We start from the raw sequence: 27,639 nt of genomic DNA, 5'->3' as shown, positions 1-27,639 counted from the left end.
AGCGTCCGGCTAGGTTCTCCGCCCCGCGCACTCTCGCGGCCTTCCAGCGGACAGTACGCTCGGAACGCATTCTGCGACTCCTGGGCGACGAGGGCGGGCGGCGCGGAGCGATGACGTCAGGGTCGAACGGTGGCCGAGGGGCGGGGCGGACGTCCGCAGCTGAGCGCGGTCGGCTCTCGCTAGCAGGGCCACAGCGCCCCAAGGACGCCTATTGAGCGTCTGCTGTGTGCGCCGAGCGGTGCTGACCCGGCGACCAGGAGTGACTGGTGAGATCCGAAGGTCCAGCCCATGTCTGCCCGGGGGCGAGGGGAAGGCGGCACGTGCAAAGGCCCGGGGGCACCCTCTGCCAAATGAGCGCGCAGTTCTGGGGCGCGATCTCTCCCTGGAGCAGTACCGTGAGCTGACCCAGGGAGACCACAACCAGCTGGTTTACCTTGGCGCTGCCCTTTGCTTTCATCCGTGGGTCTCCTTGTCACCTTTGTTCTGAAGTGAAAACAAGGAGCTCTCCCCTCCCTTTTGGTTTGGGGAAAATGAACGTTAGCTCCAAATGTGGTCATTCTCTTTTGCTGCCCCCTTCGAGTTAGTTTTTCTTTTGTAACACATGACACTTAACACAGTTGGTCGTGGATGGTGTGAACAGAATGACTGGAGCACCCCGACTCAGGCTGTATATTTTACCCAGGTTGACGTTAAGCGATGGCACCCACTCCAGAAGGAAGCAAGGACGCTCTGCTCCCCGATTTCCCCAAGGGGCCCCTGCACGCCTACCGCGTACGCGCGTCCTTCAGCTGGAAGGAGATGGCGCTGTTCTTGGAAGGCGAGGACGTTCTGCGCTTTAAGGTGAGGCCGTGCTGGCCCACAGAGGGTCTGGTAGGCGCCTCAGTTCACTGGCAAAGATGCGGCTTCCCTGGGCCTCGGGCCCACCTCTGTAAGGTGCGGCTGTTCCTGGGCGCAGCGCAGGCCGGGCCCCTCTTTGCACCCCGGGATGGTGGAGCCTCAGGGAATCATCCAGGTGCCCAGCCTGGTGGAGCTTCCTAAGCCTCAGCCGGGAAGTACTGTCATCTCCTTCCCAGTGTTTCTGGGTTGGACTGTGTGTGCCATGTAGCCAGCAGCCTCGAGAAAATGTGGATAAGTAAGGGCGTGGTGAGAGTCCATCCTTTGCCTCCAAACTGCCATTCTCCTGTTTCCTGCATTTCCAGAAAACCATCTTCTCCGCGTTGGAGAACGACCCCCTCTTCGCCCATCCCAGGGGGCGCGATCTCTCCCTGGAGCAGTACCGTGAGCTGACCTTCCGGCGCTGCAAGCGGCTCTTCGAGTACGACTTCCTCCTCCCCAGTGACCTGCTGCAGAGCGCACTCAAACTCCTGGCACTGGTGAACTGTCTGGGCATGTACGACTGGTCCCTGGCCACCAAGGTCATCCTGCACGCGTTTGTGAGTAGGAGTCAGGAGAGGACAGTCCAGGCTGCCATCGCTGCTGCAGGAACTTGTGTGCAGAAAATACACACAGCCTGTGGGATTTAGACCCTTGCCTCCGTGGTTTGGGGGTGGTTCGTGTTTACTTGCTTTTAACGTTTTCTGGGGATTTGTGTGTTTGGGGAAATGCTTGTTTAAAGAGATTTCTAATAATAACAACGTAGGAGCCCTGGCAGGTGTGGCTCAGTGGATTGGGCACTGGCCTGTGAACTGAAAAGGTCGTGGGTTCAATTCCCGGTCAGGGCACATGCCTGGGTTGCAGGCCAGGTCCCCAGTTAGGGGTGTGCGAGAGGCAACCACACACTGATGTTTCTCTCCCTCTTCTTCCTTTCTCCTCTCTCTAAAAATAAATAAATAAAATCTCTAAAAAATAAGAATAACGTAGGAAACGAGCAGAGATTTTCATGTGTAGGTAGGTCTTGGGGGTTTTAGTGAGAAGTCCAACGTTTTCACCTATGTATGTGAACCTGCGCACACTGGTCCTTGAGAAAACAGTGCTACGGAAGTCAGCCCTGTAAGGAGGAGCTTTGGGACTTTTTTGCTTTACTCCTCTGACCCCCCCCAAAAAAACCCCAAACCCTGAAAACAAAAACCTATGGCAAAGCACATGGTCTGCCCACTTGTCTGACGGAAAGTGGGCCCCTGGCCCTCATGTGCCCCCCTTCCCGCCCGTCCTGTCCCTAGTTCCTCACAGAGCCTCAGGGTGTGCTGGGTGATTCTGCTGGATTTGCTTAAACTACTTGGGAGGGGACCCAGGCCTCCCAGCCCCGGCAGCCTCTCGTGCCTGTGTCTAGCCTCTCAGGGTGTCTGGCCCTGTGTGGCCGTGGGGGTCCGCGGAGGGGTTGGCGGGGTTCTCAGGCTGTCACTAGTGACATCGCAGCACGGCAGCCCTATTAACTTCCACCCATTTATGGGATGACATTACGTTTTTCAGGTCTTCACGTCAGCGATTTACAACTCTGGTTTGGAAAGACATTTCAAATATATCCCAAAGGTCTTCAGCATGGAGGTGAGTTTCAGTCGGTGGCAGGCCGTGAGCCTGCAATCTCTCACTGTCCTCTTGAGGTTTGTGGGAAGGGCAGCTGCAGGTGGGGAGCCCAGGGGTCTCACCGTATGGAACAGTGTTCGCACGCTGCCCCCAGGTAGTTCACACCACGCTTTAACAGACAAGGGACTGCCGAGTCCCAGCACTGACTAGATGTGGCTTTTCCTCATCAAAGCAAAAGCGCCCGTTCCCTTCTACTGCCCAGGAGCCGCTCTGGCCGCCGGGCCAGCCTAGCGGGGCCGTGGGCAGTGTGGTGTCCCGCACAGCTGGGCGGACGCTGCGAGACCACTAGTCGGTTAGATAGGAAACGGGGCTTTGGGGTGTGGCTAAAGGGCGCTTGGACCTCAAAGGAAAGGCAGGGGTGGGGGCCTTCCAGGACCGCGGAAAGGGCCTCTGCTGCCCGACTCCGAGTTTGCTTCCACGTTAGATCTTCGGCTGCCTGGCTCTCACCGAAGTCAGTCACGGGAGTAACACCAAGGCCATCCGCACGACCGCTCACTACGACCCCGCCACCGAGGTAGGTGTCCCTGTCCCTGTGCTGCCTGGGCTTTGAGCCCACAAACCACATGCGGTCGCCAGTGAAAAAGTCATCAGACCCGAGATGTGTCAGCACACACGTGAGCCTGCACGGGGCGCACGAGATCTGTAGCGATCTGCACCTGCCCCGCCTGGAAACCGCGTGGATTGGCGGTCAGCAAGCGGTCCCGCGGCTGTGAGGAAGGTGGGCGGGAAGGTCTCACCGAGAACATGCACGACGTGGGGCTTGGCTCCCCACCCCGAGGTTTTGCGTATATTGTTATTGTCTGACACACTGGGCACTGTTTCCATGGGAAGGTTCTTTTCCAGTCCCACGGCCCAGGAACACGCTCCGGGTACAGGCAGGGCTATGATGCCTCTGGGAGGGAAACCCTCAGTCGGTCCCCACCCTCACCTGACAGGTTGGAGCACAGAGCCCACCAGAGGAAAAGGGGGCTTCCCCCCTCACCTGAGGGGTTGGAGCAGAGAGCCCACCAGAGGAAAAGGAGGCTTCCATGGGTGTGAGCTGCTGATCAGAGCTTCTCTCCTTGTGCAGGAATTCGTCCTCCATTCCCCCGATTTTGAAGCTGCCAAATTTTGGGTCGGCAACATGGGCAAGACCGCAACCCACGCGGTGGTGTTCGCGCAGCTGTACACGCCGGGGGGCCAGTGCCATGGCCTACACTCCTTTGTCGTGCAGGTGGGCTGTGTCCCTGGGGACCGTGTGCGGAGGCATGGCCATCCCCCAGGGGTGGGGGGTACTTCCGGCATCTAGTGAGTAGACAGGGATACAGCTAAACACCCCACGGCACCCAGGGCAGCCCCACCGACCCAGGAAAGGACTGTCCGCCCTGGTATTGGGTGCCACTGTTGGGAAGCCCTGAGCCCTGGGCCCAGGGTCACTGGGCGGAGGGAGGACTCTCCATCCTAGCAGCCACATGGGCATCGTCTCAGACATTCAGCACAGGTCTGGACCGCCCGGCCAGGTCTGGGGCTATTCCTGGGGCTCTGACGTGGAGTCCGGCTGGGGGGCAGAGAAGGAGCCCACTCCTGGGTCACAAACAGGAAGGGTACTGCCCCAGGGGGCGGCACCTGGGGCTGATGGCCCTCGGGGTTTGAACAAATCTGTCTGGACCTCTGTGTGCTCAGCAAGGTCTCCGTGTGCTGTGCTCTGTGCAGATCCGGGACCCAAAGACCCTCCTCCCCATGCCCGGGGTGATGGTGGGCGACATGGGGAGGAAGCTTGGGCAGAACGGCCTGGACAATGGGTAAGCGCCCCCCTTCGCGGGCTCGCTCAGACCTCGGGCCATGGGCTCAGGCTCAGCTTCATCCCAGGCCCAAGGCCACACAGCCCCTCGCTCCTGTGACCTCACAGGGGTGCCTGGTGCTGTCCCCACGCCTTCCTACGCTCCTGTGGGGCCTCCTGTGGGGCTGGAGACACATGGAGGGGCCACAGTCCTCTCCACACCTGAGAGCCATGGCATAAAGGGCCACCTCCTGCGTCTGCCCAACGCCAGGAGGTATGAGGGGCCTGAGTATGAACATGTGAGCTTGTCCTTGGGCCCTGGCCAGACAGCTGTGGCTTGGCGGGGAGTTAACCGGGGCCTGTATCACTGCTGCCGCTCCCCCAAGCCCCCAACCCCGCCATGAGGTCCCCGTCAGCAACCTCCTGGAGGTGCAGCATCCAGCAGGCGCCCATACTGATGGCGGGGGCGGGGCGGTGTAGACTCCGGGGTTGGGGAGGGTGAGAGGCCCAGCAGGTGATACACGTGTGGGAGAGCCTGTCCTGAGGGCCTGGACACCTTCCTGAGCTGATGTTAGCACCCAGGATGAACTTTGGGACTAGAAGAATCTGGGTTCAAATCTTGGGCCCACCTCAAGCTCTTCCTTGGCCTGTTTCCTCATGGGTGACGTGGGCATAGTGGCAGTCCCCGTACCACACCCCTGTTGGCCCTGCACGCACGTGGTGATGTTTCTGGCTGGCTGCTGTGTGCCAGCTTTCCCCACGGGCGTGTGGGCGCTGCACACTGTCTCCCCGAAAGCCTGGCTGAGGGGCTTGCCCCTCTGGGCCTGTGAGCTGGTCTGTGACTGACGGGGAGTAAAGCCGGGGTGTCCCTCGGCCAAGCGTGTTGAGAGTGTTCGTTCACCTGCTGCTCGGGAGCTGAGCAGAGGGTAGAGGAAGCCTGCTGTAGGTGGTTTGGCCCCACTCATTGTCCCAACCACGGTCATTTTGAGCATAAAGCAGGAGGCAGGCCAGCTCCGGAGAGAGAAGCCAGACTGGGCGGTTCCCACGGATGCTGAGCACGGAGGAACCTCCTTTCCCCTATCCTTCCCATGGGGTAGGGGTGCTGGGCGCAGGGGTGCGTCTCGGGTCTCTGCTTGGACCCCCAGGTTGTGCCAAGAGGGCTGGGAGCCCCTGACTTCACTAGCTAGTTTGAAGAGCAAGCACAGAATGCGTCTGGTTCGTGCTCACTTGGCCTCCCGCGCCTCTCCGGCCGGCCCGTGCAAAGAGCCTGTCGGTTGATGTTGGAGCCTGGTTGGCCGGTGGTTCCCTTAGACCGCCGCTTTGTGGGGGCGGCCTGGCACGGCCAGGGCTGTGGGCCTTCGCTCTCAGCTCTCAGCCAGGTGGTGGTGCAGCTCGGTGTGACTGAGGAGGTCGCTCTGGTCGTGGGCAGGAGGCGTCAGGGGGACCGTGCAGGAAGTGGGGGTGGCAGCACCGCCTTGTCCTGGACTTTGAGAAGCAGAACCCTTCCTCAGCTCCCGTGTGCCAGGACCCCTGTTGTTGGGAGGGTCTGCGAGTACAAGTAAGGCTGGGTCAGTGGTGGCCTCAGGCTCCTCTGGCGGCGCCTTCCCCTCCAGCTGCACAGGAACGGGCGGTCGCATCCCGTGGGACGCGTCCCCGTTCACTGGAAAACCCTGCTCTTGGTTTCCGCCAGTAGACCTATATTTCTAGAGACTGAGGACCATCTCTCCGGAGGCGGTGGGTGCCCCAGGGCGCCCTCAGGGAGCACGCTGCATCACACCTGAGACTGGCCCCGCTGAGGGCCACACAGTGACCACCCCGGGGGCTTTGAGGGCAGGGCCACCAAACCACAGTGACATCAAGCCCATGGAGCTGTTCAGTGTCAGGCTGATGAGACAGTGGAAGTGGCTGGGCCAGGTCCCTGAACCTTTGAAGGTTCAGTGACTCCAGGGTCCCTGGCTCACTCCCTCCTCCCTCCTGTGGGCGCCACGCCCAGCAGAGGGCGCCTTTGCTGTAAGGACAGGGACCTGGTGGGGGGTGGGGCCTGCTGTCTTCTTCTCTACCATCAGTGTTACAGCCGAGTAGGTTTTTCTCTTTTCCTTTTGTCTGAGGTCACTTGTCTTGAAAGTACACGGGAGATTCTGTCATTTCACAACAATCCCGAGGGCGTGGTTCCGAGGGTGTGGGCTGACTGTAGAAATCAGAGGCAAGCGTGAGTTTTGTGGACACACTTAGGCCAGTGGCTCTAAAAGTGAAAGAAAGTCGCTCTCAAGTGAGACTCTGGCCCGTGACCCTGCGGAGGCTGCGGACGCTTGTGCCCAGGGCTCTGAGGGGAGGCGGGGCCTAGGCCTGGGGACTCCCTCCAGAAAGTGGCCGGAGGGGGTCCCCAGGGGCTGGGTGTGCTGGCTCCCAGGGGAGGGGAGGTGTCAGTGCCTGGGAGCAGGACTGCCACCCCTTGAGCTCCCAGCACAGACACCCTCCTCGTGCCACCCCCATGTCACATCCCCCATGTCACATCCCCCATGTCACACCCACATCCCCTGTGCCCCGGGGACACGGGGCTGGGGCCCCCGGGCTGGCCCCCGCTGACTGCCTCGAGGACAGAGTCCGTGGTGTCCAGTGTGCAAAGGGAAGGTGTGAAGCTGCCTTCAGAACGCTCACACGAGTGCTCGCACGAGTACTTTTGCACGTGTGGGCACATCCAGTCTCGTCCCGTCGCTGTGTGGCTAGAAAGGGGACAGGTTTCCTCCCCTAACCTGGGGCACTTGACATGTACACAGTCGTACTGGAAGCGCCGTGGAAGCTGGCACCGCGTCTGGGTGTTCTGTGACCCGGGGGGCCTCCCAGCAGCCTCCACGCAGCCAGTCAGAGTACCCCACAAAGGCCCTGATGCCACGGCTCGCCCCCAGACAGGGCCCCGATGTGTCGGCTGGGTCTGCCGAGGACCTTCATGTCTCCCTTGGGGGTGGTTGGCGGCCTGCAGAGGTGGGCCCCTCGCCTGGACCCCAGCAGGCACCTGGCAGCCCCCGGAGTTCCCCACCTGCAGTCCCTTGTCGCTTCCTGAGGAATTGGGGCGGGGGCTCCTGCAGCCCACCCTGTGCCAGCCCGGGTCTCAGCTCTTCCCTGGGGGTGCTGGAAGGAGCAGTGCATCTCGCCCCCGGGGCCGTCCCCAGACCCAGATCTTGTGTCTCCGCCCCAATTGGTTGGTTCATCCCATGACACTTCATAAGTCCGGCAGGTTCCAGGCACCGTGTCCCCATTAAGACCCTAGAAACTTCCAACAGGAAGTGGTGGCTCAGCAAGGACCAAGGACGGTGGGCTGCCCCCACGGAACGGGAGCAGCCCAGTGGTGTGGAGCCTACCGGCCCACCGCAGGCCTGCAGGAGGGCGCCTGGCCGGTCTCGGTCTCACGCAGACGCGGCCTACTGTGGGGCGGCAGTGGGCTGGGGCCCTCCGAGGGCCCACAGCTTGTTTTGTGGGGGTTGGAGTCCCGGGTTGTAGGCTCGAAGGTCTCCTGCAGGGCAGGACATCCTGGTGGGCAGTTTGGCAAGGTCCCTGTGCACAGGACAGGCCGGGGGGCCAGGGTCTGCAGAGACCCAAGGGGACACTGCGCTCCCGCCGGGGCCCTCGGTGGGGTGGAGGTGAGGAGGGGTCTGGCAGAGCAGATGCAGGGGAGGGGCTGCTGGCGCTCAGAGTTCCATCCGTGGGTTGAAGGGACAGTCCCTGTGAGGGAGGTGCTCCTTGTGCCAGCCGGGGGACAGCGGGCACTCTGGGTGTCGTCGGGGTGGGGCAGGTTTCTCTGCAGCGCTCAGGGAACGGCAGTGACTGGCCTGCCGTGTCCCTAGACTTGTGGGGCCGCACCTCCTGGCCTGACAGCTATTCACTGCCCAGGAGGCCGACCGCTCGGGTCCGGCCAGGGTTCAGAGCGCGCTCTGCTGACTTGGCCTCCTGGTGTGGGTTCTGGCGGAGCCTCGAGGGGGAGAGCGGAGACTCCCGTCTTCAAGAGCACAGCCCCTTCTCTGTTGAACAGCTGCTGCTGCAGGAGCCCGCTGGGCGGCCTGTCTCCCTGGGGAGTGGCCTTGGCCCCTGCGCAGTGGGCTCTGTTGCAGGGGCTCACTCAGTGACCCCAAGACCAGGCCCCGTAAACGCCAGCGCATGAGTGTTCTGCTCCGCCCGAAACAGTACAGCCGTTCTGTTTCAGACGGGGACCTGCCACACACTGCCCCACCGGTCTTTTAACCTGCTGTTTAGGACAGAAAAGTGTGTTGAAACTTCTTGTCTCCTGGTGTTCTCTCACCTGTCTCCTCTGCCTTTGGGGCTTCTGTCACCTTGCCAGCTGTCCTTCACGTCCTTTGATGTGCTGTCAGGAGGGGCGGCGGGGAGCCGGGCGGGCGCTGTTTGACCCAAGAACCTGCGTGTCCCCACAGGTTTGCCATGTTCCACAAGGTCAGGATTCCCCGCCAGAACCTCCTGAACCGGACCGGAGACGTCACCCCTGAGGGCACCTACGTCACCCGCTTTAAGGTAAGGTGTCTCCAGGTGGGGAAGCCCCCTGAGCCTGCAGATGGGCTGCTGGTGGCAGGCCTCACTAGGTCTGGGTTCCGGCGCTAGCACCAAGGAAGTGGGTGCTTGGGTCAGCCACGCTTCCAGGGTCCCCATTGTGGCCCCCAGTGTGCCCACTGACGCTTGCTGACAGCTGCCTGCCGGCTTCTGCTCTCCTCCTGCACCACACCCACCAGCCCTCAGGGTTAGTTAGGGAGCCCCCCAAAGGTGAAAGGTTGGTTGGTCCACAGATGAGGGTGACAGAGTAGTCCAGTGCCCCCAAGCACATGGAGTGGCAGACACACAGCAGTGTGGCCTCGGGCCCTCTACGGACACAGGGCACAGATAGTGCGGCGCAGCACCCACCCCTCTGGGACCCCGTGCAGACTGCAGGCCTCGCTCTGGCCCCGGATGCCAGAGATGAGAGAAATGAGAAATGGCAACGTGAGGCGGGGAGTCCGAGAACAGAGACAGCCAGCTGGAGGTTAGAGGTTAATCGGTTGCATGTTCTCAGAGAGATAATCCATCGAAACCGAGTGGGGGATGGAGTGGGGAATGTGTTGGAGGCTGGGAAAGCCAGAGGCAGCCGGAGGGGACGGCAGGAAGTAGAGAAGAGAAAGTTTGGGGAACCAGGGACAGTGAATGTCTAAACTCGGGAAAAGAGGGCGACCGGCTAAAGGGATCCATGAAGGGGAGCAGTTGGGGGTGCGTACCTGCACCCGACTGATGTGGGGGGGCAGACGGACAGACGTAAGCACTTCCAAGAGTCCTGGAACCCCCAGCGGGGTTGAGGGGGCGAGACTCCACAGCTGGACACTGAGGGCAAGAACTTGGGGAAGCACCGTTTCAATGCACATTTTCAAATCCAACTGGGCCATCCTCTGTGTGCGAGAACTCAGTGTTTGCCAGCTGGCCGAGTTCACATAGGTTGCCACACAAACACCGCAGGTGCCACAGTTTTGAAAGAAAAGCCCAATAAGAAGGAAGTGAGCCCAGGGGAGGGCGGGCGACTGGATCTGCGGGGAGGGTCTGGGCGAGGCGTGCCCACGGCCACTTAGGGACACGCCGCTAGTGCTCCGAGCTTGTAGGCGAGGGTTAAAACCGGGTGCCCACAAGGCAATTATCTGCTTCAAAAGAACAGACAGGACACGGGTGAGTGTCACACCCCTTAAAACGGTGTCATTTGGGGAGAGGGATCCAGGGGGGCAGGGGTCAAAGGGAGACGTCATATGAACTCGCAGTGGGCTGTCCATCTGGGGCGCCCCCACCCACAGGTGCATCTGGCCTCAGGCAGGTTGGCACCAGTGGCCCGGACCCTGGTGGGCAGCCCTCCCTCTGCCTGGGGCCCCCTTGTAGAGCTCAGTGTCCCCCAGTGCCACCCACCTGTCTCACGATGGCTCACTCACAGCACCTGTACCCCTGCCGCCAGGCCCTCCTGTACCTGGAGGTCTGTGTCGGGGCCCCTGGGGGCAGGGCCTGTGCTGAAATGGTGGACAAGTGCCCCATCTTCGTCCCTCTCCCCCTGACATGGCCTCGGTGGCAGTGGAGGTCCCCTGATACTCCTCACTGCTTTCCCTGAAGGATGACAGGCAGCGCTTTGGAGCGTCCCTGGGCAGCTTGTCTGCTGGCCGGGTCTCCATCGTGAGCATGTCCGTCACTACCCTGAAGCTGGCTGTGTGCATAGCCCTTCGCTTCTCTGCCACCCGGCGCCAGTTTGGACCCACCGATGGGGAGGAGATTCCCGTCCTCGAGTACCAGCTACAGGTCAGGCTCCCTGGCGGGATTCCATTTTCCCAATGCGCACACAGGCTCGCTTCCCCCCAGGCAGCTGCCCTCTGGCTCCTGGGAGCTGAGCGAACCTGCTCACTGCTCTCCATGACCCTCCGCTTCCCGTTTCCCCATTTCCCCATTTCCCTTCTCAGCTCAGGAAGCAGCAAGCATCCCCAGGCAGCACAGCAGCTGGTTTTCCTAGTTCCCAGGTGGACTGGCTCTCACTGCCAGTCTTCACTTTGGGGAAGCAGCAGCGAGAGCCGGGCGTGCGGGCTGCCCGTAGCCGTGCCTTGAGTGGGGTTGGCAGGGATGGGAGAGGGACTGGCCAAGTGTCAGGGATGCCCTGGGAGGACCTCCCACGCTAAGTGGGGCTGTGGGCGGTGATGTCCCGTCGCACCTGACCCAGGTTCGTGCCCTGCGTGCGTCCCCTCCCAGTGCTGAGGCCCACATGCAGCGGTGGGCCCCCCCGCGAGCTTGGTGGAGTATTTATGCGGGTGTCCTGTTCACTTCAGCAATGGCGCCTGCTGCCGTACCTGGCCGCCGCCTACGCCCTGGACCATTTCTCCAAGTCGCTTTTCCTGGACCTGATGCAGCTGCAGCAAGGCCTCCTGGGGGACGACCGCAGTGCCAGGCAGGTGAGGACACGCCCATTGTCTCCGAATGTCTGTGGCTATTTAAACCAACGGGCAAAGGCTCCCACGCGTGCCGGCCGCGTGTCCACCCCTGGAGCGGCGTCTGCCTGCGCGGCGGTGTGCGCACACACCTCCATTCCCCGAGGGCCGAGCGCCGCTGCTGTGGTCCTCGAAGAGCACGGCGGTTTTGCAGCCCCGTGACCAGCCCCGCAGCAGATTTCATGGCTCTGGCCCTCTCGCAGACAGCCCCGCCGGGTCCGAATCCAGCTGACGCGCCTGGAGCTGGCAGCCCCGGGGCCTGGGCCGGACATGGGTGTGCTCACCCGCCCAGATCAGCCTCCCCAATTCCGGCACAGATGGTACGAAGTGACTCCGTGGCCACCCCACTGCCTCCCGGGCAGGTGTAAAAGGTGAACCACAAACAGCGTGTGTGCAGACGGATCAGGAATGCCGCGATCTGGGCAACACCCAGAGAGACCTTGCCGGGATGCCCTGCACAAACCTGCTGTTCCCAGGCCGTGATGGTGCCAGTTGGCCAGCAGGGGGCGCGGCCAGGCCAAGCCCAGGTCTGCAAGGCCCCCCCCCCCCCCAGAAGGCAGGGGTTAAGCGTGTTTTTCCCTTAGCATGAGTCACCGCAGCTCCTGCCAGCTGACACAGGAACTGTTAATAATGTTATAAAGTGTAATCACACTTTATTCCTTCTGAAACTGGTTTAACCCAGCTCCGCGGGACCTCGACGTTGCCTGTGTTTGAAGTGGAAAACACTTACTTAGCAGGGCTATGTGCCTCTCTTTCTCCGAATTGTTTTTATTAAACACCCCGTAGAAGCAAAGGATCTTTATAGGACGTGGAAGGCCCAGGGCGCTGGCTGGGGTCCCCTGCAGAGCTGACAGAGGGCCACCGCCTCGGCCACATCAGGCCCGGCCCCCCTCCTCTGGGGAGCGGGGTGTAGGCGGTGTGTCTGACTGACCCCCGCTTTTCACCAGCGTGTCCCCGCGTCACGTTTGTACACCCCCTATGAGTGAGTCATCAAGTCTCCGCAGGTAGCTTCTGCCACCCGCCTTCCCCCCTGGGACCCGTCTGCTGGGCAGAGCATGGCCCCTGCACCCTCGCGTCTGTGGAGTGGCCTGCGTGGGCCGCAGCGGGCCCGTTCTTAGTTGGACCCCTTGCTTTCTCCTGGAGTCGCCGGCTGTGTGGGGTCAGACTTCAGGGCACGTGTGCCTTTGCTGTGGGTGTGGGACTGGCCTCTCCCTCTGCACCCGGGGCCTCTTTTCACCTTTCTCCTCGGCTTTCCTGTCCCCAGGCAGAGCTCGGACGCGAGATCCACGCCTTGGCGTCCGCCGGGAAGCCCCTGGCCTCGTGGACCGCCCAGCGGGGGATTCAGGAATGCCGGGAGGCCTGCGGAGGACACGGCTACCTGGCCAGTAGGTTTTGGAGACGTGTGTGACGGTTTTCTATCCTTACCCCGCCACTTGACCCCAGAGCAGGGGTCAGCAAATGAATGCCGGCGGGCACAGCAGCTGCCACCGGTTCTCAGGGACAAAATTTCACTGGGACGAAGCCATGTCCGCTTGCTCACACTGCGTCTGTAGGGTCAGTAGTTTCGGCCTGGCCCTTCCCGCAACACGTCTGCCGCCCCCTGCCCCGGCCAGGCCCCCTTCCCATGCCTGGTGTCCCTGGAAACATGGGGATCGATCGGGACAGAGCTGAGCGTGGAGGATCCGAGGGGCCACGAAAGCCAGGGCGGAGAGAGAGTAGCCCTTCACTTGAGTTGTAACTTACTGGCTAATGACTCGGCAGTTTACTGGCACCAAGTTTTGTTTTGATACATTCTCGATAGGAAAAAGAGCTTCAGTTTTAGAGGCATTGGCTGTTTTGGGGCAGCTGGCTCTGCCCCCTGGCCCCGCCGAGCCTTGGTGTTCTTACCTGTACGATGCAGGGGACAGCGGCCCACACGGGTCCTCGCAGTGAGGAGGGCAGTGAATGCACAGGGAGCCCCGAGCACAGTGCTGGGCACGTGGGACGTGCTCTGCTGCTTTTATTTGCTGCTGTTACTTGAGTTATTATTGGCGTTGTCGTTACTATTCGCAGCTTACCTCCTAGACGTCCTGAGTCCTGACCTTCAGTAACCGATAGGTAAAACATTGGCTACTCTCAGAAGGCCATGCACACGCCAAATGCCAGAGCTGGCAGAACCCTCCCCGGCAGGCTCTGCGCCCAGGAGCATGGCCGGCCCTTGCCGAGTTCGAGTGTCTCGGCGATGGCCTGTGGACAGTCGCCTCCTTCCAGGGAGGGTCCGTCCTGGCTACTTCTTGAGCAGGGTGGCCGGCAGGGCAGCCCTCGGCTCCCCCACGCTCTGCCTCCCCCGTCACTTGCTGACGTGTGGGTAACCACGGCTCCGAGCTTTGTCCTCCACCGAGGGCTCTCTCTCATTCGTTTGTCGTTAAAGCTCACGGAGACGCTGTAAGTAGTCTGGAATGAGGAGACTGAATCCTGCCGCCCTGCAGACAGCAGAGCCCCCGGTCCACTGTCCCTACGTGTACAGTGTACAACCGCCAGGCCCACACCAGGGGGCCCCCCTCAGGGAGGAGCGCCAGGCCCTTTACCTGGGCTCAGTGTCAGCCTTGTGTTGTTTCTGTAACGGCACTCCCAGCGCCTCGCGCTTGGCGGTCTAACTCTGGCAGGGCGCAGGGAGCCAGGAAACCCACCAGGGTGTCGCAGTGTGAGCCGGAGGCCCTCGAGTGCCCCTTCCCTGCCAGCCCCTCCCTCCCAGCCTCCCGCTCGAGAGCACCCCCACCAGAGGGAGGTCTGGAAGGCGCACCTTATACAACCCGCAAAGGAACTGCGGGACTTAACGGGCAGAAGAGAGGGCAGAGGGAAGTGAGAGGTTCCCCAGACGGCGGCCTTTCCTGTGCAAAGGAAAGGCCTGGTTCAGTTACAGAAGGGGGTAGCCAGCTCCCCGGAGCGTCTGTCCCCGATGCCCACGCTGCAGGCAGGTCTTCCAGGTGACCTCGCCAGGTCGGGGTGCTGAGACCACGCGCTTCTGAGCGCTCCCTGCTGACCAGCTGCGTGGAGTGTCTTGGGGACACACCTGCCGTGTCCCTGCTGACACCCTCCCTGGGTGGTCCCGGGAGAGCCTTGTGGTGAGGGGCCCCCAGCTCGGCAGGAGGGCAGGTGGGAGGTGGAGCAGGGTGGGAAGCACTCTGTCTCCGGCCACACTGGGCCCAGGACTGACGTTTGCAGGTAGTGACGGTCATCCTCCTTGGGCTCCTGTAATGATGAAACTTTGTGGCTTCGTTGCAGTGAACCGTCTGGGTGACCTCAGAGATGACAACGACCCCAACTGCACGTATGAAGGGGACAACAACGTTCTGCTACAGCAGACCAGCAACTACATGCTCGGCCTGCTGGCACGCGGGGGCCCAGGTGAGAACCCCCTGCTGGGCCTGCTGGCACGCGGGGACCCAGGTGAGAACCCCCTGCTGGGCCTGCTGGCACGTGGGGGCCCAGGTGAGAACCCCCTGCTGGGCCTGCTGGCACGCGGGGACCCAGGTGAGAACCCCCTGCTGGGCCTGCTGGTGACAGGACCCAGGCAAGACTCCACTGAACTCTGGGCGGCCCCTGAGCTCACACAGGGCATGGGTTCTCAGACCCCCAGGGTTAGCCCAGCTCTCAAGGTGGACACTGATTGTGGGAAGGGAGGTGTTATTACATAGTGACCGACCGATTTCCCCAGTCATTGCTGAGGGAGTGGGAGGGTGAGGGTATGGTCCCCTCTCCTCCCCTACCCCCCGTTCCCCGGACCCGCCCAGTGCTTAGAGTCCCCTGGCTTTCCCCAGAGTGACTGGTGTGCTCCTAGGTGGCACTTGCTTCGAGAGCCCGCTGAAGAGTGTGAACTTTCTGGAAGCCTATCCCTCCATCCTCCACCAGAGGTTTGAGGTTGCCAGCCTCCAGGACTGCCTAGACTCCGCAGGTAACCACGCCCCCTCTGCATTCATCCGGCATCTCCCTGGCTTGGGAACAGCCACACACAAGCATGTCACGGGCCTGGTCTGCAAGGCTGCGGCCCCACATGTGCTGGGCTGGCCGGGACAGGCTCCTGAGGAAGTGGCCTTGCAGCCAAGGTCTCAGTGGAAAGACCAGGCAAGTGGTGGGGGACCCAAGGGACAGGTGTCCTTCTGGGGGGTGGGAACAGCGAGGTGGGTCTGGGTAGAGAGCAGTTAGCTGGTGAGGGTTTTTGTTGTCCGCGGTGACGACTCGAGTTAAAGTGCTGCCGTGGAGAAAAGGCGGGGGGCGGTGCACGAGAAGCCTGAGTGTTCTACCTAAAACCACCACCCTTCGTAAAACGAAAAGTGAACAGGGGCCGCCGGCCTGTCAGTGTGTCCGCCAGGCCCGCTCGTGCCCGTCCGCACCACCCCACGCCAGAGGCCATCTCTGTGGACCAGTCTCAGGAAGAGCGCCAGGGCGGCGTCATCTGTTTTTCCTCTGTGTGCCCTAATTTTTGCAAGATCCAACAAAGTGAAAACATTTTCTGGAAGGGAAAAAAATGCAGCTAAAGTTTACTTGGCGAAAGTGGCTTGGCACCACACCCCGGCCTGCCTTCTCCTTGGAGCACAGAGAAGGGAGCACAGCCCACAGCCAGTGTCCCCCGCACCCCCACCCACCTCGGTCCCCGGGGCATCGGATCGTCCAGCCCCACATCTCCGGGCTGGCCTTCGACTCAGCTGGATCTTGGTAACAATTGCGTAAGAGATTTATGACCCTCGAGCGTGGAAGGACCAGAGCCACAGGACTGTTCCAGTGTCGAGCGAAGCCTGTTTGGTGGGGCTGGAGATTTTTCCTCCAGGACACGAAACCGTTCTTTGGAGGGGGAGGGGCTCCATCCAGGTACACACGTGTGGTCTGTGCACACACGTGTGCACAGAGGACGGGCTTCCTCAATGGCCCTGTGGCCCGAGGGCCCACTTCCGTAGCCAGCTCCTCTGTGGACACGGCAAAGAGCTGCAGGGCTGGGAGCTCCGTGCTGCCCCGCGGTGAGACACGCGTGGCCTGGGTACTTCTCTGTGCCTCAGTGTCCCTTGTGGACCTGGCCCCTGCTGCACTACCCCACGCCAGAGGGGGGCTCTCCGTGGGGGGCTGCCGTAGGGGGGCACATTTCGGAGGGCTCCCTGGGGCAGTGTGAGCTTGGCAGTGAACCCGCCATCCTCAGGGAGCCGGCCCACGCACTGGTCCCGGAGGGTCAGAGGAGCGCGTTTGGGTAGCAGACACACAGCGTGGCGCCGGGCGTGTGGGCGCGGACAGGGGAGCAGGTGACACCCAGACCTGCGTGTCCACCAAGGAGCCGAGGCCAGGCGTCCCAGCTGCGCTGTTGGAGGTGCCTCTGGGTCAGGGCCCCGCTTTAGGAGGTGTGCTCAGGGCAAGCCTGACTTGGGAGGTCCGCCAGGAAACTGAAGCACAGGGAGCAGGTGGGGATGGCAGGGGCCAGGGCCCAGGGTGGACGGCGTGGCTGGGAGTGGCCCATGAGGGTGATGCCCCCTGGTGGTAATGCTGGGAATTGTGCCACACTTTGAGTTGAGTTGCCCGGTGGGTGTGTTCAGGAGCCCCTGCACAGCAGGCCGGGGGGCGGGGGGGGGGGGGTGCGCGGGTAGGGGTAGAGTATGCGTGGGAGGAAGTGGCCACACGTGGGTGGGGCCAGCATGGTGAGGAGCAGTTGAAGGGTGCAGAGTGGACATGGGGGTCCCTGAGGCGGCCATTTGCGGCCAGTGACAAGCGCCCCCAGGCAAGAGCCTCGCTGTGGGCAGGGCCATCTCCCCACCCGGTTTCTTCAGTGGTGGCTCCTCACTTCCAAAGAGCTGCAGGGACTCTCGTGCTGTGCCGAGCTCGCCGGGGCCCCTCCCTTCCACACGGACAGGGCGGGGCGACGCCACGTGCTGTACTGGCCCCTGAAGACTGACAGCGGGAAGTGGAGTTCCAGGAAACGCCTGTTCCAGCAGCTTGTGATCAAGCTCGCCTGACATTCGCACCACAAACTCCACACTGGCCACTGACCTCGGGCACGGTGGGCACGTCGGTGTGCCCACAGCTGGGTGCTGTGCCGCCCCTCAGGCCTGGTTATGGCACCAGTGCTGGCGGTTTCTGGCCCTGGTGGTGGCGAGGCCCTCGGCCTGGCTGCTGGGTCAATAAGCCATGGAAATGGGGCTGCTGCTGGTGGCAGCCTACTCGGCATGGTCTGTGAGACCCCAGAGCAGGCGTGTGCCCCTCAGGCGCTGTCACGTCAGCACAGGTGTCCGGTGTGCACCGTTTAGGCAGCGCTGGAGGCTCGGGAGTGCACTGGGCCCCAGGGTGTCTGTGTCCTGGGCGGCCGGGACCCAGCCCCGGAGACCAGGTGCGGAAAACGAGTCCAGAGTCAAGGTGGGGGCTGGCTGTATGCCCTCAGCACATGGGGCGGGGCCCTCCTTGTCTCTCCTGGCAGCTGCTGGCGTCCCCGGGCTTGGGCAGCCTCTGTCCAGTCCCTCCGTAGTCCCCTGACTACCTCCCTGTGCCCGTGTCCCCGTCACCTGTGGAAGGGCACCCTCATGGGCTCCAGGGCCTGCTCCAGTCCGGGGGTCCTCATCTCGAGAGCCTCCCCTTAACTGCAAAGGCTCGGAGCTCCGGGGCCCATCAGACCCCCCCACGCCCGCTTGCCCTCCAGTGCCTGGGGCCTCGCTGTTCCAGGGCCTCACCGGAAGGGGCAGTGGCAGTGTGAGTGGGCAGGTGCTCTGAGGGTCCCCAGGTTCTGGGACACACCCAGTTTGTAGGCAGCGCCGTGCTGACTGTCCAACCTAGCTGAGACGGGACAGGGAGCAGGACCCACAGGGGATCCCGCCCCCACCCCCGCCTGCCTCCCCCCAGCAGTCTCTCCTCGCCCCCAGTCTCTCCCCTGGGTCTGCCTCCGGCCTGTCCTTGCCTGTCTGCACCCTGTCACCATGCATCCCCCTTTGCTCCCCCCAAAGGCTGGTTTGGGGAACACGCGTGGGGTGAGGCCTTGGGCTGCACCCTGCAGCACCAAGGTCCAGGGCTGGGCTGCCATGCAGATGGGGTGGGGCCCCTTTCTCTCGCCATCACCTGCTGGGAAGTTCTCCTGATGTCCATGCCAGTCCTCGGCAAAGCTGAGGGGACGCACCCCTTTCCGTCCACGCTCAGCTCGTGAGCACCAGCCAGAGCGCGCCGTCCTAAGGGAGGTGGTCACACAGAAAGTGGTGTCGCAACCCCGCGGCCTCTGGTTGCCAGAACAGTGTGGGGCCTCTCAGCAGAGCCAGGAAACACCCTCACTGGTGCCCGGCCCCGCCCAGCCTGTGCTTGGTGGGGCCCTGGTGCAGCCCCGCCCTGTGCCTCAGTTTCCCTGTCTGTAAACTGGACCCACCTCACACACCCGTCCACACACACTGCTGCTCACAGTGCCATCTGTCCCGAGCAAGTACTCCAGCGCTCGGCACCCGTCGGGTGCTCCATGTCACTCCAGTGCTCGGCACCGGCTGGGTGCTCTCTCTGTTACTCAAGTGCTCTGCACCTTAGGATTCTCTATTGTCACTTTCTCCTCTGTTTCCCACCTGCAGTCCCTCTGGCAGCGTATGAGTGGTTGGTTTGTTACCTGCTCCGAGAGAGTCACCAAAAACTAAACCAGGAAAAGAAATCAGGAAGCAGCGACTTTGAAGCAAGAAACAACTCTCAGGTGTGCCTTTCTTTTCAGAATTGCTCTGTGTTATTTGTCCCTAATTACTGCACTGCCCGTCTGGACAGAGGTGGCCCCAGCCTTCCCACCCCTGTGACCTCGGACCATTGCCTGACCTCTGTGCCTTGGTTTGCTGTGGGGACAGCAGCACCCCTGCCCCTGCTGTGGAAGAGATTATGGGCACCATATTTAAAGTGCCCAGCAGAACCCCGCCCACTGGCCTGAGCTGGAGTTATGGGGGTGGGCCCTTGGCTGCAGGAACCTTAGACACACAGAGGGGCAGGCATGCCCGCCTCGGCCCCAGCCCACCTGGCCCGTGGCACCGGGTCTGGTCCTCTGTGACCCATGCGCCCCACATGTCTGCACTGATGGTGTCATTCTCTCTCCTTGGTGTCACTTAGTGAGGCCCTGCTGTCTACTCCTGGCCCCTCCCCCTGCGCAGTGAAGGACAGCCTCATCCTTGGGCTGCTGAAGAGCTGGTGGCATCTGTAGGGACCTGCTGGGCACACCTGCCTTGGGTGGGGGAAGAGATGGGATGTCAGGACGGGGTCTTGACTAGAAGGGCCTGGCCAAGGGCAGCTAAACTGAGGTCGAACCTGTGGCTTAGAAGGAGTGAGCTCAGCGGTGGCCAGGCTCCGTGATGCTCCAGGTCAGTGCCATGGGGGCCGAGACAAGAGGCAAGAGACGGTCCTCCTGGCATGGGCCAGGGTCACCATGGGCTTCGTCACTTGGACACCGATGGCTGTGGGTTAGCTTGTCCCACGTCATTCCTTTCTCTGTCAGCTCGTCTTTCTTGAAACGAAGACCCTGGGTTCCAAACCAGAACACCACGCAGATGGAAGGTGCAGGGCGTCCCCCACACCGTATCCCGGAGAGGGCCTGGGAGGTTGTGCGGCACCTGGCACACTCATCCTGGTGACAGAACCCAGACTCTGCCTTTGAGCTGCGGCCGCCTTTAGACCTGCGTTAGGGAACGTTGTGGCAGCGTTCCAGTGGGGCACGTGGCAGAGGACAGAGGGGCCTGCAGAGGCTGCGGAGCCAACCAGCCCGCACAAGGGGAGGTGCTGCCCCACGGAGCAGCCAGGGTTGTGGGTGGGGATGTGAGGCCTGGAAGGGGAGGTGAGGACTGCACACCTGATGTGACCGTGGAGCATTCTAAGAGTGTGCACTGGGTCGTTTCTGGTGGCCCAGGCCGCTGGGAGCCCTGGGCGGGGTGTTGAGGATCCTGAGATGGAGTCCCTTCCTACTCGGTGGCCGAGCAGGAGCGGCCCACAGAGGGAACGCCACCCACGGTGTTTGTGTGACCTCTGCATGGGGCGAGCCTTCGGGAGGAAGACCAGAGACTCGGGAGCTGTGAAAGATCAGAACGGTCATCCCTGACTGCACAGACGCCCACCGGGCACTGTGAACAGGGCAGACCGTGGACGGGCGTGCACGCTCACCGTGGAAGCCACAGAGTGTCCCCTGCGGGGAGACGGCCTGTGCCCGCCCCGAGGGCGTAGCCACGGTGTCTGACCGTGGGCCCTGGCCAGGGCTGTGCAGGTCGATGGACCGTCTAGCAGCAGGCGAGCCAGACGCGCCCAGGCTCTTTACAGAGAGTGCGTCCATAGCATTTTTGGCTGGGTCACATGTTCAAAGTGAGAAACAGGAAAAGGGGGCAGTGGGATGTCCCCACCTTGAATTCCAGCCTCACCACTCCTGCCCAGCGCCGGCCCACCCTGCATCCACGTGACACTATCGTCTCTGGTGGGCAAGGAGACCCGGGCCAAGAGAAGTGCCCCAGGTCCCCCGCTCACCTGAGGGCACTTCAGGGACCCCGAAAGGGACCCCGAACCCACGGATCTGGGCCCTTTTCCCCGCACTGTGCAGCTGACCCCTGAACTTGGACATTCGGAATTTATTGCTTCAGGTGTCCCTCCCTTGGGAAAATCCCCTCGGAAGTCAGGGTGCAGCAGAAATGAACACCTGGGTCCTGCGAGGTCATCACCTGTCTTCCTGAGGCTGGATGCCTTTGTGGGCGGGGCTTCACGAGTGGGGGGAGCTGGCAGGGGACCGGGTTCCCCCCACTTTAGACGTGGGTGGGGCCCTCACTGTGGGTGCATGCTCCCTCTATATACCAGCTCCAAGGGGGCTGCTGTGAAGTGCCAGCGTAGCTGGCACATCCGGAAGTCCCCAGCAGCCGTTCACTGGCGGGGCGGTGGCCCCATCATGTGTCCCCACTGTGTGTCCCCATTGTGTGTCCCCAGGTCTACTGCTGCCGCTCCTTGGCCCTGGTGTTCCTGGAGCTCACCGTGGTGCGCAGGTTCCATGAGCACACTCACCAGCCCAGCGTGCCGCCCTCGCTCCGGGCCCCACTCCGGCGGCTCAGCGCCCTCTACGGCCTGTGGTCCCTGAGCCAGCACACGGCCCTGCTCTACCGAGGTGAGGCCCCTGCCGCGGGCACCTGCCACCCCCACCTGGCCCCAGAGGCTAGTGTCCCTGGCATGGCATGACTTGTCCTGCGCCGGGGGCTGTGGCAGACGAGGGCCCAGGTGCCATAGTGAGGGGGCAAGAGGGCAGAGCAGCATCAGGATGGCGCCCACAAGGCTCAGATTGGAGCCCAGGTGGCAGGGAAGGCGCCCCATGAATACATGGGGACCGGGAGGGCTTCCTGGAGGAGGTGATGCCTGGGGAGTCCAGTAGGAATGGGGTGGGCCTGAGTTTCTCAGCTCTTTCCTGTTATCGTCCCCCTGCAGAGTCATTTCAGACATTTCTCTCTGACCGCCCCCAGTACGTTAATGGTGCCTATAGCCTGCGTACCTGCTCTCGTCCTGTGTGTGTGCCTGGGCTGGTGAACAGGGCGGCTTTGCCCCTCCCCCTCGCCCCCTCGCCAAGAGCCCTCGCTGTGGCCCCACAGAGGCTGAGGGTGTAGGGCAGAGCACTCTGCTTTCTGAGAAATGCCGGCTCAAGTGACCACACCCAGGTTTTTATAGCAAAAGTCAGAGCAGAGCAGCTCCTGCAGCTCATGCGGTCTCCGGGAGGTGGGGTGGGGTGGCTGAGGTGGGTGCACTTGCTGTCTGCTGCTGGCTCCCAGTGGCCCCTCCTACCCCCAGCCCCTTGCTCCCCTCACACCCATCTGGATGTCCCAACACTACCCACGCCTCCTCCGGAAGGAACCCAGCCCACTGGCCTCCCCTGAGCCCCTCTGCCTTGGGCCATGCAGATCACCTGCCTCCCGTGGCTCCAACCCCCAACCGTGGCCTCCTTGTTCGCTCAGCAGAGCCCCGTGTTCCTGCCGTGGGGTCGCAGCTCAGTTGGGCGTGGGCGGCTGATTTGAAGAGCGGCTTCGGGGTGATTGGTACCCGTGGGAGGGTTCGGACTTGGGGTGACAGAGCCTGGGGTGACCGACACTGTGCTTGCAGGCGGCTACTGTTCTGGGGAGCGAGCCGGCAAGCTGCTGGAGAGCGCCGTCCTGGAGCTGTGTGCGCAGGTGGGCCGTCCTCCCCGAGCCGCGCCACGGCTGTCCTGTGCACACGCCGTTAGCACAGCAGACAAGGCCCATGGAGACACGCCGGGGCCAGAGACCTCAGGACCAGGGCAGCCCTGGGGACGCCCCGGAGTCCGTGCCCGTCCGTCTCCAGTGCCCATTCACAACTCGCCGGCCACTCTTCCCCCGAGCATTCCAAGTCGCTCAGCCTCTGCGGGAGCTTCATTCCACGGTTCTTCACTTTTAACTTACTTTTTTCACCTTTGTCCCCCTGAGAACTCTAGTGGCCCAGCCCCCACAGCATCCTAGTGGCCCCGTGTCCAGTAGCATGTTCCACAGGGATGGGCACATTCTAGGCCGCCGGCCACCACTGACGGGGGTGCTGGCAGCAGCCGTGTAGCCAGGAGGCCGCGGAGCTTGATTTTCTCTCATTTTAGTGACTTTTAAGCGAGCGAGCCACCCGTGCTGTGGCCGCCACGTGGGCTGCGCAGCTGGCGGAGCCGAGTCCTCGCCATGCCAGCCCAGGGTGGGGCCCTGCGTCTCAGGTCCCCCATCAGTTCTCTCGGGGTTGGTGAGCTCGGGGACCCCTTGGCCGGTGTAAGAACCAGCGCTGTGTCCCCGCTCTTGGTGAGGATGCTGCTCGAGCAGCCACCTTGCCCTCCCCCCGTCGAGCCAGTGACAGCGGCATCTTCCCTTGTGGCCAGGGCGGTGAGCTGCTGTTCTGGGTCACAGCAGCCATCCCCAGGCTCTGCAGCATGCCACACCTGCCCTGGCAGAGGCCAGCATGTGGTCGCAGGTACAATGGCACAGCTCGCCCCAGGCCGGCCCAGGTTCATCGGCGACTGGCAGGGGTGGGGGAGAGGGTGGACGGTGGGACAAGTGAGCGTCTGGGCCGTGGGATGTGCTGGCCCTGTTTGTTGTGGGTTCTGTTGCTCTGTGCTGACCGCTTGCTCTCCGTCCCCATCACTGAAGTCGCCCCTGTCCCAGCGCTCCGCTCAGCTTAGCCATGGCGTTTCACGAATATTGTAAGAAAAAAAAGTTTCTGCATTTCAAGAAAGTTCTTGGGAGTCTTCATAGATTCTGTACTGAAGACTCACTTGCCCAGCGGATGGGAAGGGTAACACACAGCCGTGGGTGGGGGCATGCCACCAGGACCCCTCCGGGTGCCCGCAGGCGCCGTCTGCGTGACTCTCTGGGCTCGCTGTCCTGCGCCGGAACAGCCCCTGCGCGTGAGTCAGCGCCAGGCCCTGGCCAGCTACCGCGCTGCGTGCGGGGTGCCACTCTACCGGCAGCCCCCACCTTGTTGACAAGAGCAAACGGTGGGAGTCTCGAGTGGGTAGCAATGTGGTGAAACCACTCAGGCGCGCCGAGGGCCCGAGAGCCAGGCCGTGCGGGGACACTGCCCTGGGCATCCAGCCTCGGGCCAGGGTTCCCGTTGCTAGTGGGTGGAGCAATGAACTCCAGGGCTCTGCGGCTCTGTGGTCGCCGTGGAGATGTGGGGCATTGCTAAGCGTGTGGGCTTTGTTTTCCGACAGCTGAAAGATGATGCAGTGGCCCTGGTGGACGTGATTGCACCTCCTGACTTCATCCTGGACTCCCCGATAGGCAGAGCCGACGGCGAGGTAAAGGCTCCCCCCACCCCATTGCCCAGCGGGGCCTCTCGAGGTTGGTTGGTTATTGCAGAGCCTGAGGGGTGGCCTTCAGGGAAGTCACCTCCTGAGGCAGCAGTGGAGGGGGTGGCAGGAGATGTCGGGGTGGCCTCCACCCCCAGAGCCTTCCTCTGAGAAGTGGGGGTGCTGTGGCTGTGATGCAGAGCCCGGGCCCATGGCCTGCCACTCCCTGCGCACCCACCCATGGCCCTTCCCAGCCTGGTCTTCTGGCTGCCACACCAGGCTGGCTCCTGCCCCTTGTCTGCCGGCCACTCACCCTGCCCTCGAGCCTACACTCCCTGGTGGCCCCCGTGTGGCCCCTTGATCCCTTCTCTTGCCCGCCCTCAAGAGTGATTTCTTACTAAGCAGATGGCATCAGGCCAGTCCTGTGACCAAGCCCTCTACTAGTGTCCCCTGGACCTGAAACTGCCCCAGCCTGTGCGCCGGCTCTCCAGGGTCACGGTGCTCCTCTGCCCTCCGGCCTCCACCCACAGACCTTTGCACCTGCTGCCCTCCCCTCCCCCCCCCCCCCGCCCCCGCCACTGCTTCTGGGAGCACCTGCGTTCATTCAGTTCCAGGCAAAGGCTGCCTCTCTGAGGGGGTCTTCTCTGGCCTCCAGGGACGTGCCTCAGGCTCGCACCCCCTCTGCCTTGCTGTGGGACCCTCGAAGTGCTCGTTGCTGAGCCCTCATATCCCTACTGACTTTCTCTGCCACCTGGAGATGCCAATGCTGGTGGGTCCACTTGGCACCTTCCATCACGGCATTGCCTGCAGGGGTCATCCCCAATTTCCCTCAGGGGACACACCTGAGGCCTTGCAGCTGCCAGCGGTGGGGCAGGAGTGACCCCCTCCATCCCGACCCCCAAGGCCATGCCCTCTCTGCTGAGACACCTGTGCCAGCCCAGGCGCTGCATGGGGGTGACTGGGGGGAAGGCCCCTCTGCCCGCCCCCAGGGGCCCTGACACGTCCTTTAATGGTCACTTGAGCAGCCGTGACAGCCATGCCCGGGGCAGGGTGGGTGCCCTGACCTCTGCATGCCCCAGGCCACACTTGGGGCTGAGATGTGAGTGCTGGGGGCTGTGTGGGAAGGACAGAAGAGTCCCCCTTGAATTGGTGCACGTTCCACGCCAATGCTGAGGTGGGGGGAAGCCCAGCCAGTGAACAGCAGAGCCAGGGTCTGGGTGGAGAGCTGTCCAGAGAAGAGGCCGGAGAGCGGCCCTTGGTCCCCTGGTGTGGCCAGGGCTGCAGAGGAGGCTGGGCTAGAGGGGATGGCCTCGGGCAAGGGGGCTTAGCAGGCTACCAGCTTGGAAGAGGCAGCAGTGACCTGTCCGGAAGGGCCTAGGAATGGTGTCTTCTGAGGGGCTCTGAGCCCACGGGAGTGTCTGCCCAGGAGGGGGGCCCGGAGCAGCTGAGCACTGCGGCCTACACCTGGCCGCTGAGCAGACACAGGTGGGCGGCGGAGGGTCGTCCCCACGGTGGGGGCCTCGCCCGACAGGACAGCTTGTACTGCGTGCCTCTCTCCCCATTTTAAGGACGGCTGGTTTAACCAGGTGCTGCTGTGTGAGACGCTCATTTGAAAAGAGCAAACCAGCTGTGGGAGGTGGTTGGGGGCCATCGGTAACTGAAACACAGCGCCCCCCTCACTGGAAACCGTGGCTCGTGGCTCCGGGCTCCAGCACGTGGGAGAAGCCCGAGTCGGGGCCTCTCCGGGAGCCGCGAGTAGCAGCGGGCTTCACTAAGCACGTTCAGCAGGTGCAGGGAGACTGGCTTCTTCAAAGTAAAATGGGTTGGCACCAGCCAGGTACTGAGTAGGCCCCTTCCCTCTGCCCTGGATGGTGGGGGCTCATCTGCCCCCCGGGCCCATGGCCTGGGCGCTCGCTGCACTGGGAGCCGGGGGGCTTAGCCGCCGCCAGCTGCCTGGAACTCATGACGGCTGAACCGCAAGTCCTGGAGGCGGTGGCCAGTGCAGGTGGGGGGACGGTGGGCACCCAGCAAGGCCAGACCAACGGCTCGGCTGCACTTCTGTTTTGCCAGCCATGGGTGCCAGGGGACAGACTTCAGCACCCCCCGAACCCTGTCACGGCCACACATGACTAGGACGCAGCGTCTCCACCGAAAAGGACATGTGGGGTGTTTTCTTCCTAAACGTACTTTACGGTACTTTATCATTGCATTGTCCCTGTTGTCTACTGGGAAAAAAGGGAAGGTTTATGTCAGTGGTTTATGTCAGTTAAATGTCAGTCACCTTAACATTTTATAGAAAGTGGCAGGAGAGAATTCCCCGTGTTGTAACAAAAGCTCGTAAGGGGCTCTGCCCGTGTGCCCTTGGCCGTTGAAAGCGCCGTGCCTGTTACTGGGCTGTGCTATCTTCCGCAGCTCTGCAAAAACCTCTGGGCCGCCGTCCTTCAGGGGAGCGACGTGCTGGAGCGGGCCTCGTGGTGGCCGGAGTTCACCCGCAAGCCTGTCCTGGGGAGGCTGAGGTCGCAGCTGTAGCCGCCCGGCCCACATTCCGCTCAGTCTGGTGAAGCCAGTGAGGACACGAACCTCAAATTCCAGTTCCGCAGATCCTCGCAGCTGCCAGCTTTCCTGTCAGGAGCTCATCTCTGCACGCACGCCACCTAACCGGCTGGCGGCCAGGCAGCCCCGGGGTTCAGGGTGCTCCGCTGTGTGCGCAGAAAGGCTGCTCGAAGCTGCCTTCCGGAGGGAGCGTCCGTGCTCGACAGCCAGAACCTGGCGCTTTCTGTTTCCGCACACGGATGGGACTCGGGGCTTCTGGCCAGCAGTCGCGGGGGGTGCTGAGCGATTCTGGCCTTGCCCAGTGCTGGTGCGGCCGTCTGACTCTACCTGTGTGACTTCACCACGGCATCCGTTCTCCCAGAGCTGTCCTGTTGGGCGCTGTGGGCCACCTGAGTGGCATTGTTTCAGATTTTTACAGAAAAGAAAATCAGGTTTATTACTTTCTTGGATAGAACTGGAAGTTTCCATCGAGGAAATGTTTCTAAAGACAAAGAATTTATGATGATTTGAACGTCTGGTCCGTTTAACGTCCTGGTCCCCAGGCTGTGTTCGCACGGCCCATCGGTCCTGGGGCTGCTCCGCCCCACGGTCCGCGCCCTCGGTGGTGGTTCTCACTCTGGGCCGGTCTGCGTTTCCCTCTGGGCTCGGGGGGCATGCTCCTTGGCCTCGGACCCACCCAGGGGGCGCAGAGTGTTGTCACCAGCAGCCCCAGTGCCCTCCGATCTCTGTCCCCTTGCAGCCTGGCAGCAGATGTGCGCCAGGTGCCCACGGGGTGCAGAGCCAATCAGGACAGGTTCTTATTTTTCAAAATAGCCAGGAGGACCTGCGAGCACCCGACGGGTGTGGATGAGACCCGGTTTCCCGCTCAGGAGATTGCGTGTGTGGTCGCTCGACTTCTGGAGCCTCAGTTTCCATGGTTTGAAAAGGAGCGCGTGTGCCCCACCCCGAGCTGCAGGGAGCCTCGGAGGGGCCATGCTGGAACTTTCTCTCTGGCTGGTTGGGCTCTCTGACAACCGACTGAGGGGAGTGGTACTGCTGTCCCTCTGGTGTGTGAGAAACCTGACCCTCAGAGG

General features: G+C 62.4%; 1 protein-coding gene across 4 annotated transcripts; it reads left to right on the top strand.

Moving 5' to 3' along the window:
* The first annotated feature begins 117 nt into the window (after positions 1-117).
* On the top strand, positions 118-27,077 carry ACOX3 (acyl-CoA oxidase 3, pristanoyl). 4 transcript variants are annotated; one of them, XM_053922985.1, is made up of 18 exons: positions 118-266; positions 683-840; positions 1,200-1,433; positions 2,410-2,484; positions 2,948-3,037; positions 3,593-3,736; positions 4,216-4,304; positions 8,707-8,803; positions 10,490-10,585; positions 11,104-11,226; positions 12,527-12,647; positions 14,527-14,649; positions 15,083-15,196; positions 18,819-18,934; positions 21,181-21,355; positions 22,336-22,403; positions 23,936-24,022; positions 26,426-27,077. In XM_053922985.1, the coding sequence occupies exons 2-18, from the start codon at positions 697-699 to the stop codon at positions 26,540-26,542; spliced, it is 2,013 nt and encodes a 670-aa protein (XP_053778960.1). In that variant the 5' UTR covers positions 118-266; positions 683-696; the 3' UTR covers positions 26,543-27,077. The 4 variants fall into 4 exon arrangements, 3 of the variants coding, with proteins under 3 accessions (XP_053778960.1, XP_053778959.1, XP_053778961.1); XM_053922984.1 differs by having other exon boundaries at positions 10,403-10,585; XR_008426710.1 differs by lacking the exon at positions 22,336-22,403 and having other exon boundaries at positions 10,403-10,585; positions 26,426-26,483.
* Positions 27,078-27,639: the final 562 nt, after the last annotated feature.

The sequence above is a fragment of the Desmodus rotundus genome, chromosome 4 (genome assembly GCF_022682495.2).
Source record: "Desmodus rotundus isolate HL8 chromosome 4, HLdesRot8A.1, whole genome shotgun sequence".
NCBI classification, from domain to species: domain Eukaryota; kingdom Metazoa; phylum Chordata; class Mammalia; order Chiroptera; family Phyllostomidae; genus Desmodus; species Desmodus rotundus.
Note: the sequence above shows the minus strand (reverse complement) of the source record. Positions and strands in the feature narration are given on the sequence as shown.